Below are 12,702 nucleotides of genomic sequence, written 5' to 3' on the forward strand. Positions count from 1 at the left end.
GAATAATACTGTTTCTATAAGTTTCAAAGGCAGTTTCCCAGGAATTTTGTTTAGAGTATTACACTAGGTATATTTGTACTCTTATAGCAAGTGTCATTAAATGTATAAAATAATAATGAAAATGTCCTTTCACAAATATCGTACTTGACCAGCTTCATGTATCCCAGGAACATTTATCGAACTCTATAAACCTATTTTAAGTATTTTCCTATTTCTCTACTATAAATTATTTTTTTGCTTTAAGCTCAAAAAATTCATTCAACCAGTTTTGGGAGACCCTGGAAGTGAATAAGCTTTTATGTAAAAGATAATGTAATCCAATTACTTAAATAAATAGTAATCTGGAGGTGCAATGGCAGGTAATACGCTTACGTCCGGAAACTCTGGTTTCCTGACTTTCCTGGAACATTTAATAGAATGCCTGTTTCGGTACCTATCGTAGACTGGTCATTTGATGGCTTCCTGACATTCCTGGAACATAATAGAATACCTGTTTACACATAGACCCCCCAGAACTGTCTTATCCCTGTACAGACATCTATCCAATAAGATATCATCTAGCAAATAAGACATGTAGGTGCTTGCTTTAGTAGTTTTTCTGACGTTCCTGGAGCATTAATAGAATGCCTGTTTCATTTCCTATCATAGACTGGTCATTTTGATGGCTTAAACAGTCTGAAAACATACACCTCACCTTAGCCTGTACAGACATCTAGCGAATAAGATACCATCTCGCAATAAGATATTTAGTCTAAACAGAGGTCATGCTGCTTATGTCATGCTGCATGCGGAGTTATTTCTAAGGAAAACTGGTACATATACACTGTTCGGTAACATTCTTCGTATGCCGTTGTGTGTTATCCGCTTTGGCGGTAATTCCAAGATTAATATTATGTATACAGATTAATATTATGTACACTTTTCACTTGAAGAAAACCACGCAAACGCCCATGCAGCCAGCCTGTTCGCATGATTCGAACCTCGGACCGAACTACCAGTGGTCAGCGACTTTACTGCTCGGCCGCTGATTAGTGAATGACACGTTTTTGTTTAAAATGCGAGATTGCGTCTAATGGTCGAGAGGCTCTCTAACTCAGCTTACACTACAATGCGAACTTCGGTATCCACGGAGGATGTCAAGTTGCATGTTTCCTCTATAGATAATACAGTATCATCTAACTGTCATCGTGGTGTAATGGTCAACACGCTCGGCGCGTATTCGAGAGGTCCGTGATTCGAGTCCCTGCAAAGGTATTGCTTATTTTTCAACTCTCCTGCTTTCAAAATATACCTAATATCTCTACACGTTGTTCTTTTTTAGATAATTTTATTCATCCGGAACAAAAAAAATTATGGAACCAATCGTTAAATAAATGGCCAGTCATGTATGTAACGCGTTGTAAGAAAATTTATGCGTTTTTCAAACCGCGCTGGAGCGAAAACGCGTTGTAAGAGTACCGCGTTTTAGGGGGCCTAACTCTATTATGTTGAAAATTCTATGAACGTGACATGAAATTTGCTAGAACGTTTCGAAGGGAGGAATATATGTCCGATTTAAATTCTTTCCTGTCAAATTACATATTTTTTCTACTATTTCTTTCATTTCTCCTGTTTACTATTCACTTTTTTTCTACAGATGGTGGCTTCGCTTTCTTTTATTGACCAGCCATTAATTTTTATCAACAGTAATTTCATTTCGAAGTTTCAGCTCCTAGAAAGATTAAATGACAACAGATTCGGCCTGCTTTCTGCAATTTGTTAAAGAGAATACTGCGTGTTTCACCACTCACGCAAAAGCAAGCAAGATTTTGTGAGTACTTAACATTCAGTGATTGTCCAAATAGACATTGATTTTTTTTCCTTTCAGCTTTCCACTTCAAAGACCCGTTATTCAAATCCTCAAACTTCTCTAACGCAAAAACAATATCTTTTATATTGCAGCGTATTAGCAAATTGAAAATCAATGAATGCCGCTATTTGTGTCGCTTTTGGCAAATTATATGAAATCAATTCTTCCGTACGAAACTCTTTGGCAATCACTGATAATGCAGACTCCTACCAATAACCCAACTACTGTAACAATGAAAGAAGATTAATTCGCTGGTCTATTGCCTTCCTAATGTTATTTCTCTTGATTATATTTTAATGATTATAAAGAACCATGCCATGCAGATCATAATTATCTCTTTTAAAGTTTGCAGACTATCTTTTGGCACTATAGTACATCTTATAGAACTTCGTTAACATCTCTTTTTGCAACTATTCGATTATTTCTATGCAATGCATTAGAGTCCTTCACTATGGATCAGCATTTTAGCTTTTTCGTTGCCTTCAGTGTCTTCGTTTTCTGATTCATCTTCATTTTTATCTGCGTGGTGTTTCACCAGTGCAACTATTTCTGCATTATTTTCCAGTTTTCATTTGGTCCATTCATTCTTCCGCGCCACCATCAGTAACTTCTCAGGCTGGAATTTTCATAAGTAAGTCAATTTGATTCACAGTTTTCTGTCTGTTCTCTGTTTTCTTGACATTATTTCCTGAATGATCCAGCAACATTTTCTATTAGTAGGACTTGAAGTAGATTAGTAGGATTTTGAATACAAAGTTTACAAGGTATTTCTCCCGCCTTCTTAGCATGCCTTCGTGGTGTAATGGTCAGCACGCTCGGCGCGTATTCGAGAAGTCCGTGGTACGAGTCCTGGCGGGGGTATTGCTCTTTTTTTCAACTCTCCTCGTTTCGAAAATACCTAATGTCTCTACAATGGCGCCCGAATTAGAAAAGGTGGTGGATGATGATTCTCCACCACCGGAGTTTGGCAATTGGGTCCCCTAATCCCCTAGTTGCCCTTTAAAAGGGGAAGTATATAAGATATTTCTCCCGCCTTCTTAGCATGTCTTCGTGGTGTAATGGTCAACACGCTCGGCGCGTATTCGAGAGGTCCGTGATTCGAGTCCCTGCAAAGGCATTGCTTATTTTTCAACTCTCCTGCTTTCAAAATAGTTCTTTTTTAGATAATTTTATTCATCCGGAACAAAAAAAAAATTATGGAACCAATCGTTAAATAAATGGCCAGTCATGTATGTAACGCGTTGTAAGAAAATTTATGCGTTTTTCAAACCGCGCTGGAGCGAAAACGCGTTGTAAGAGTACCGCGTTTTAGGGAGCCTAACTGTATTATGTTACTCTATTTTATTTGATTTATTATTTATAGATATATCGCAAGTTGCTCAAGAAATAATTAGTCGTCTAATTACCTTGAAATATACTATATATTGATTTTATCTTTCCTTGAAAATAACTTCTTAAGAAGATTCAAGAGAAAGAATAGGGAAATTAGTTTTGAATTCAATACCTTACTTTAATTCACAAGTACCATCTTCAATGCAACTGCGTTCATCAACTTAGAAATCCAATATCAATAATTTAATTTCAAATCGCATATTCTGTGTTTATACTTCGTATTACGAAAAATCGAAGTTAGATATTTCATTTGGATTTATTTTTATCCGGAACGTATTCGAGTATGTAACATAAGGATTCTGTTTCTTTTCAGAGTGGAGAATGACCTTTAATAATTCTTCCCAATACTTCTATTATCGATGATATCAAAACGAACTTCAATCGATAAATAGTGTTCTGAGTCAAATGAGAATATCTGTATCAGCTTTTATATATTTATATGCATTTATGTTGCTTTTATAATGTTCAATAAATTTTTGGAACTACGCTTCAAAGCTGAACATCAGCGCGTTTGTAGTATTACTGCAGTGGTATATCAATTCAAATGCATTTTGCTCTAATTGATTTTAAACTCAGTTGTATTCATTATCTTTATAGTTTTCCGATAGTCAGCTGCTCTTATAATTAGCTTTCAGATAATCATTTCTAACTGCTTTTTATTTATTGCATGGTATGTGTTATGGTAATTATATATCTGTAATTATTCATATAATATTTTTCAACCAGGGTTTCCTTAAGGATTTTGAAAAAGCAAACTTTCTTTTAAAAAAATATATCCGATAAAACTGTTTAATGAAATATTAAGTTTCATGTTGAATTAAAACAATTAATAGAGACTTAGATGTATACATAAATTATGAAAAACACAGATACTGAAATCAAAGAAGAAAAAATTAGCTTCATTACTCTTTTTCGTTTAATCGAAATCAGTTAACACTGAAAGGATTTCAGCTTGGAATATTCAGCCGTTCTGAGAATAAATAAATAAATTAATTAAATTATAAGAAATAAAAAAATCTGAAAGCTTTCATATTTTATATTACTCTTAAACAGACTTTTTTTCATTCAGAAACTTAAACGTTTCGAGAGCGTTTGGGCTAACGCCACATTCGGCTAAAAACATTTAAAAACAACATATCTTTAGAATTTCCGATAGACATACTCGCGCGCTGAAGGTAAAAATGTTTTATTCCCTACAGTGTTGTTAGTGCTCGCTTTGAAATTCTTGAGTTTTTTAATAAGGAATTCGTTAAAGTTTTACAAAATATGAAATAGACAATAAAACAAATTCCAGATTCCAATTTCAGGTTTCCAGGTGCCTATGTGCTAGTGAAAGATAACATTATTCAAAATTTGATGACTCGAGGTACTGTTCTTTTTTCTCAATGCAAGAAACATACATACCATCATGAAAATTCTTATTTAGTTTCTTTAAATAAAATACAGGGTGATAATATTTGGTGGCAACAATTTAAAGTGATACGCCGTTTGTAGTGATTCAACGCAAAATTCCGTTTCGAGACCCTTCTGGGCTAATACCAATTTGGGCAAAAATTTGCAATATGAATACTTTCGGTAACATGAAGATCCTTCAAATAATATAAATAATACATTTGACAAAGTATTAAAAATCAGGAAAAATCTGGAAAAGAAAAGGAAAAATCATGCTAAAATTTCTCTAAAAATTAATATAATTAAATTTTGAGTGTTTAATAAAATTAAAAACTAAAAAAACACTTTCAAAATTCTGTATCTTTCTGCATTTCTTTTCTGAACGTAAAATGGTTTAATAAGAGTATTACAGTATTAGCCACAAACCGTCCTACAAAGTGAAATATCCCCCCCTTCAAAGATAAACATATTCTGCATCTGAAATTCGCCTCAGAAATACTTCTTCCCCTTTCACCAACTGCCAAACCTGTGGGAAAAAAAAAACCTACATGTTTGTCACATTCAAAGATATTAAATACCGTCTTCTAGCCAGGAGAAATAATTCTTTTACTTTTCTTATTCTGTTATCTGAAAATTAACAAAGAGGATCTTCAAAACATACGATCTCATATGAGCAATAGTTCTAATGGAATGCAAGCTGAAAAGCGGAGGGAAGTGCATTCTTATTTCCCATCGTTTTAAGTATACTTTCGCCTGTATGTTTCTGACATACCCCGTAGTGACGGAACGTGACCAATCAAGTAACAATGACCTCTTTTCATTTTCGCTGTATTCTGGAGTTTGAAAAACACGAAGCTACGAGCGTCTCTCGGGGTTAACAATCAAGAATAAATTTAACTCTGACGACATTGCGTCGTTGCTGAGGTCTGATGACATTTTTCAAATCGAAGAATCTATGTCGGAGGAAATGGTTAAAAAAGAGAATAAAGGCAATCTTTATGTCATTACAAGACTTTCCCACCATTAGGCACTATACAGAAAGGAAGCATATAATAATTATTTGGAATACAGGGAAGGAAGCATATAATAATTAATAATTATTTGTTAATATTTTTTAATTTCTTGTCAAAGAGGTTCCGCAGTTTCATTTAATACAGGAAAAAAGTAATATTTTATTATCGCTATTACTTTTGAATCACTCTAATAATAAAATAGAGAATAACACTTTCTCTATTTCCGGGATCCCGACTCAGGGTGGTGACTAGAAGAAGAGACAACAGATAGAAACTGGAGCAGATAGAGACGGGAAGTATGTGAAGTTGGAATAAACTTGTCATGCTTCAGTATTTTCAGATAAATAAAATATTAAAAAAAAAGTTTTAAAATCCTTTCTTATACTTAGTGTTCACTTAGTCACTTTCTTATAAAAGTGACAGAGAAAAGGAAATTGTGTTATTTAATTTTTTTTCGCGCACATGATTAAAGCCTCAGTTAGTTTATTATACAAATTTTAAGAAGTAGATGTAAAATATGAACAGATAATTATGAATATCTATTATTAAAATAATCGTATTAGGCAACTTAAATGCTCAACTTTTAAGCATTTAGAGTTTGAAAAATAAAGATTTGTGTTACGTCGAATGTCAGTACCTTGGCAAATAGCTTTTCTACGTGGAACCTATGATAACGATCTCATCGTCGTATGCAATGCTAGATCCGATAGCTGATAAATGGCATGACAACGTAACGTACCCATCTCAAAATTTGGAGACGCTTCACTTATGTTCTTTCTAACGTCAGAATGTTATCATGTTTTGCTTTGTAACCAACTTATTCCTAATATATATTATTTTGTTTTTTAGTCGCGGATTTCACGCAGCAGCTGTCTTCAGTCCACGAGCAGCATGCAGAAGAGCTTCAAATGTTGGTCGAGACTTTTCGAAAGAGAAATGCTGAGCTACGCCGCGAAAGGTAAGCCATCAATTATTTTGTGTTTCGAGTATATATAACGGTATCTAATGGCTTAATGGTTACTTAATTTACTGAATGGTTACTTAATTTACTTAATGGTCCCGTAATTTACTTAATGGTTACTTAATTTATTTAATGGTTTACATAATTTATCTAATGGTTACTTAATTTACTGAATGGTTACTAAATTTACTTAATGGTCTCGTAATTTACCTAATGGTTACTTAATTTATTTAATGGTTTACATAATTTATTTAATTGTTACTTAATTTATTTAATGGTTACTTAATTTACTTAATGGTTCCTTAATTTAATTAATGGTTACTTAATTTATTTAATGGTTACTTAATTTACTTAAAGGTTACTTAATTTACTTATCACTCGCATAATTATGTAGACTGCGCAAAAAAAAAGGGGGGAAGGGAAAGGACAGTTCTATATCTTCGGTTCTATTGTGCCGATTGACGAAATTCAAAATGCGTTTTTCATGTCTCAAAAGCGCTACTTAGGATATATATTAGATTTATATATAGAGTTGTCCTAACATACGCATTTTGATTCAAAATCGGACTTTTTCTGAAATGACATACCAATGTTTTCCAATATTTCGATTCTACGACTCATATTATGCATAAATATTAAATTTTGTAATTTTTGGTGAGAAATTTACGGAGAAATTTAAAAATTTATCTTGGCGAATTTGTTTTCAGTTTACGACAAGAATAATTCACTTGCCGAATTACTTAATTTATAGCAACCTATTTTCCTTTCCTTTTCTTCATTGCAAACGAGCGGATAAAAGTCATCGCTCATTATCTCAAATAATTTTAACAAAGTGCGTAAACCACATTTTTCTTATTATCGCTTATAATAAATACGCCAAATTTCAAAACGTGCCCAAATGCAAATTCACGTATATCTTAGGAAGTTTTGAATAAAAAGTCTAATGTTTTGCAGGTAAACGAAAATAGGATGCTATAAATTAAGAAATTCGGCAAGTGAATGATTCTTGGCGGAAACTGAAAACAAAATCGGCAAGATAAATTCTTAAATTTCTCCGTAAATTTCTCGCCAAACATTACAAAATTTAATATTTAGGCATAATTTGAGTCGTAGAATCAAAATACGGGAAAACATTGGTATGTCACTTCAGAAAAAGTCCGATTTTGTGTCAAAATGCCTATGTTAGGACAACGCTATATATAAATCTAATATATATTCTAAGTCACGCTTTTGAGTCACGCACATGAAAAACGCATTTTGAATTTCGCCAATCGGCCCAATAGAACGGGAGATATAGAACTGCCCTTTTTTTTTCCCTTTTTTCTCAGTGTACATAGTTATGTGAGTGATAAGTAAATTAAGTAACCATTAAGTAAATTTATGGTAAAACTTTTAGAGGTTATAATTAAAAACTTTACTGAAAAGTGTATAAAAATTATTATAAAATACAAATTTTTAAATAAATAATAAAAAAAAATGTTCGAATTTTAATTGGAATGAATCTGAATCTCGAAATACGAAAGGATGAATCAAATAAGTATAATAAACAAGAAATATTAATAAATATATACCGTATTCAATTAACATTGTGGAGCTTAAGCTAAAATTTTGCGAACTAATCTTTGAAAACTACTCGTGCGATTTTTACAAAACTATGCAGTTTCGCAAGATTTCCGAAAAACTCAAAGCAGGATTCAGAACCGCTCAGCGTCTCATGGACTTCGCCGAGATTGGAAATTAGTCACGTGATGGAGAAATAGCATTTCAAGCACTCATTGCACGAGTAATCGTAGCGCAGCGGTAAATCTTACTTGGACCTTCAACTGCGGCCTGCAGCGCAGGTGTTGTATCTGTCGGTCTCATTTTGTACTACTCCTTGCATCAAGAACTCTTTAATCCAGTGATTTGTACCCTCTGTTATTGCACTGTCACTCTCACGTATTCGAAAATTGGCATCCTGTTACACGGGGTTAGCGATGAAACGCGAGGAGCCATTTTTGCGAAACTCTTCGAGTTTGCCTGAGTCGACCACACCTGACATTATTCTCACAGCTGATAAACAACTAGCTCCTCCTAACTCTTGCGAGCCCACCAGCGGCCGAGCGGTAAAGACGCTGAACACTGGTAGTTCGGTCCGAGGTTCGAATCCCGCGAACGGGCTGGCTGCATGGGCGTTTTCGTGGTTTTCCCCATGTGTAACGTGTATACGAGCCAGTTTCCCTTAGAAAGTCCTCCACGAAAGGCATCCCTCCCCTTAGGCAGATAGCCCTAGTGTGCTTTGCCATAATTAAATACACACACACACACTCCTAACTCTTGCACCCTGTTTGTATAACGTAGCACGAGGCGGATATAGGTTAGTAGGAGGCTTCGAGAGGAAAATCAGTTCGTTGAACTTCGATAATGTGATTTCCTGAATCTTCCAAAAAGTAGCCAAATGTGACTTCGTGACAAAACTTTTGCCGAAATCCGTATTTGGCTGTATGCTTAATTCCTATTTGGCGCAAGATATAGGCGCTTAATTGTCTATATCTCGCGTTCTATTTGAATTACTTTTACAATTTAAACGATAATGGGCACAGACTTGAAAGATTTACAATTTTATATAAGATATAAGCATTTATATACAAAACATGTGGCGACAAATTTGATTAAACACAAAATAAAACCAATAAATTTCACCCTAAAGCAACAAATAAACAAACAACTTGAGAAAAGTATTATATAATATTACAACAATACAGAAAAACATCAATATACTCAAAAAGTATTTAAATATGTACAGATATTTACAGTATTACTCATAATCATTTGAATATTCACAAACCTTTTACCATAATTTTGTAATTTAAATGAAACTTACGTATGTTTTTGAAAACTTTTAATGACTTATCTCTTTATTTATCAGATATCATAAGAGGACATACAATGTGTTCCAAAATGATAGACCTGTTATAAAATTTAGATATATCGGGAACCCTTCGTACTAATAAAGAAGTTTAATACCAAGCTAAAGTCTAATAAAAGATCTTCAGCATTTCATGTAATCACGTTGACAATTTCGTAGAACTAATTTGCTGTTCCGGCTAGAATAGTCCCAAATTATTAATGGCCTTTCAGTAAAATGTCCCAATTATTTATTTTCTATCACTGATCCGCCATTTTACACTAAGAGACAAAGTTTGTGATAAATGACTTTTTTAAGGAGGAATTTGAAATGATTCAGTGTGGGAGATGGAACGTAGGAACAATGGTGGTTTGATTAATTGTCTCGGAACAAGCTGTCGATTCGAGGCATTTCAGTGTTCACCGAGCGTTTTGATTACGTTGTTGCTAATTGTTCAAAATTAAATGAATTATTCACAAACAATAAATGTACTGATCTCCGCTTAGTGATGGCTTTGCGTTAAAAGAGAATGATTTGACGCTGAATGATTATCTCACTTGTAAATATAAGGAAAGTTATATATTTTCCAGTTTTCCAGCCGTAAATCTCTGTAAATCCATAATGTATTGTATTTTAAAAGACTGTAAAAGTTCCCCCTAAAAACATTAGTAATTACTTTTGTCTGACCAAATATCATAAGAAAAGTTCTTTAATGAAGTCGTGCTCGGGATCCTAGTTACAGAATGGAAATCGGGGGCAAAAACCTTTCATAAAAACTTTCCTTTTCTAATTCTTTACAATATTATAGATATCACCGACGCGAATTGTAAAAAAAATGAAAAATTATCTAATAATTTTTCACTTTTTTCATTCAAACATATTTAAACAAAAAATCTGATGTGTATACCACATGACTTCCTTGCACGGAATAATAAATTATACGCATTTTTTCTTGCATTTCATTTAAACTTATTGGATTGAATTAAATCTACTTCGTCGACAGCGCAAAAATGCACTCTTTAAAATTCACTATATCTGTTTAGCATAGCGACACTCTGGCGCTAGGTTCGATTAATATTTCATTCATATTATAACTCAGAATGCACAAAATTTATATCATTTGAAGAATTATCGAATCGTTGCCACATGATCCGATCAAATACTATAATAAAGCTAGAACGATGTAATAAAAGAAATTAAGCAAACAAAACAAAAAAGAAATAGTTTTCAGAGACGATTTACTATTCCTTATTCAATTAATTCAGTTCTCACTTCGCAACAAGGCAAAAATACATAAAAACTCAAAATATCCGTATTAAAAATTACAAAGTAAATCTTAAACACTTATTTTATCGAAAACATTCCAGAAAGGATTAAGCATGATTTAATTCGAAATAATAAATGAATGCGTTATCTTTGTTGTTGCGAAGCTTAGTCTGTCTAGATTGGCAACAAATCTACAATTCTGCTGTTTCAAATGTAAACAAATATGTCCATCATGTTATTTAAAACTTAACCGCACTTAAACAGCTTTTAAATTGCTGATGATGGTGCAAATATTGCTTCTAGATTTACGAAAGGCATAAAAACCTTAACCGGAAGATAAGAACAACATAATTCAATCATTTTTAAAGCAGAAAATTTACAATTTACAAACATATAAGAGTAAAGAAACTGAGATCGCTGAGGCGAATAACAGAGTGGATATATATATAAATATATTTATATATGTTTGGTGCGGCCGATTGCAACCAAAATACGAGGTGCACATCTACATGTTGTAGTAGTCCTATATACAAAATTTCAACGTTCCGAGGCTACTCGTTTTTGAGTTATACGAGATACTTACGTAGGTACGTACATACGTTCGTACAGACGCCACGAAAAATTCTCTTCAGAATTCATTTTAAAGCAGTTTTTTTTTTTTTTTTTTTAAAAGAGAAAGAGTCTTTTATTCCGTCATTACGTACAGATGTCACGCAAAAACATCGTTAAATCGCATTCGATAGCGGTCAAAATGGATATTTTCGTTGAAATATGCTGCCTGAAACTTTTCGCGATTACAGCACTTTCTTTTTACTTCGTACAAGGAAGTAAAAATACATTGTACCTTTCTACCTGTTCTGTTTTCGTGTTTACAACTGAATGCAAGCGTGTGCATTATAATCTAAAGTTATTTCATTGCTCGAGTAAAATGGAATAAAAAGAGAAAATATAACTTCCTTTATGAGTTTATGAGGTATTTCTCCCACCTTTTTGGCATGTCTTCGTGGTGTGGTGGTCTGCACGATGGGCACGTATTCCAGAGGTCTGTGGTTCGAGTCTCAGCGAAGGCGTTGCATATTTTCCATGTTCCCTGCTTCCAAAAAATACCTAATGTCTCTACAATGGCGCCCGAACTAAAAGGGTAGTGGATGATGATTCTCCACACCCAGGATTTGACGACTGGGTCGCCATTTAAAAGGGATGGTTTATAAGGTATTTCTTCCACCTTCTTGCCATGCCTTTGTGGTATGGTGGTCTGCACGCTGGGCGCGTATTCTAGAAGTCCGTGTTTCTATTCCCGAAAAAGAAGTTGCATATTTTTCATCGTTCCTGCTTCCAAAAAATACCTAATGTCTCTACAAGTTTATAAGGTTGTTGTTGTTGTAAGAGGTGAAACCCCCGCCCCTCAGGAACGAAACATGTTCTGTTCTCAGGCCATAACAGAGACCAACCCGCCAAACAATAACGGATAACAGCGAATCAGCCATGTTTCTTCAAATTATCCGATCAGATCAAAATTCCTGCCACTTCTCTGTTGATTAATTCCTCATGATAATTTCTTCACCTACTTGTTTAAATTTCTCTTAATTTCCAAAATCCCCATTTATATCAACCTGGTGTTTCTGAACTATGTCTCTAGTAAAACTACAAGTCTCAAGGAAGTGGCAGTTATTACCTTTTACTTTACAAAATTGACAGTTTTCATTTTCTTGAAGACCAAATCTTTTAAATAATGCTGGGAATTGTCCGTGACAGTAATAATTTAGTTCATATCTATATTATTAAATATATTTTCGTTATATCAATTTTCAAAAATCTGATATAACCATTACTTTTCCAGACGATTCTCAATTTTCTTTCCATTCCACAAACATCTACTGTTTCATAATATTTAATAACTTTTTTCGAATACAGCGCTTCAATATCTTTCTTTCCTAGGCCT

General features: G+C 33.7%; 1 protein-coding gene across 4 annotated transcripts in view; it reads left to right on the forward strand.

Annotated features, from left to right (window-relative positions):
- Positions 1-12,702, forward strand: part of Stacl (SH3 and cysteine-rich domain-containing protein) — a 512,710-nt gene that overhangs the window by 267,430 nt on the left and 232,578 nt on the right. For all 4 annotated transcript variants that reach the window (XM_085814079.1, XM_085814081.1, XM_085814082.1 and 1 more), the window contains exon 2: positions 6,496-6,604. In XM_085814079.1, the coding sequence (XP_085670205.1) occupies positions 6,496-6,604 (109 nt within the window). The remainder of the gene's footprint in view (positions 1-6,495; positions 6,605-12,702) is intronic.

This window comes from Stegodyphus dumicola, chromosome 3, assembly GCF_044657685.1.
Source record: "Stegodyphus dumicola isolate Sdum_Otavi_A_Nest chromosome 3, ASM4465768v1".
Lineage (NCBI taxonomy): Eukaryota > Metazoa > Arthropoda > Arachnida > Araneae > Eresidae > Stegodyphus > Stegodyphus dumicola.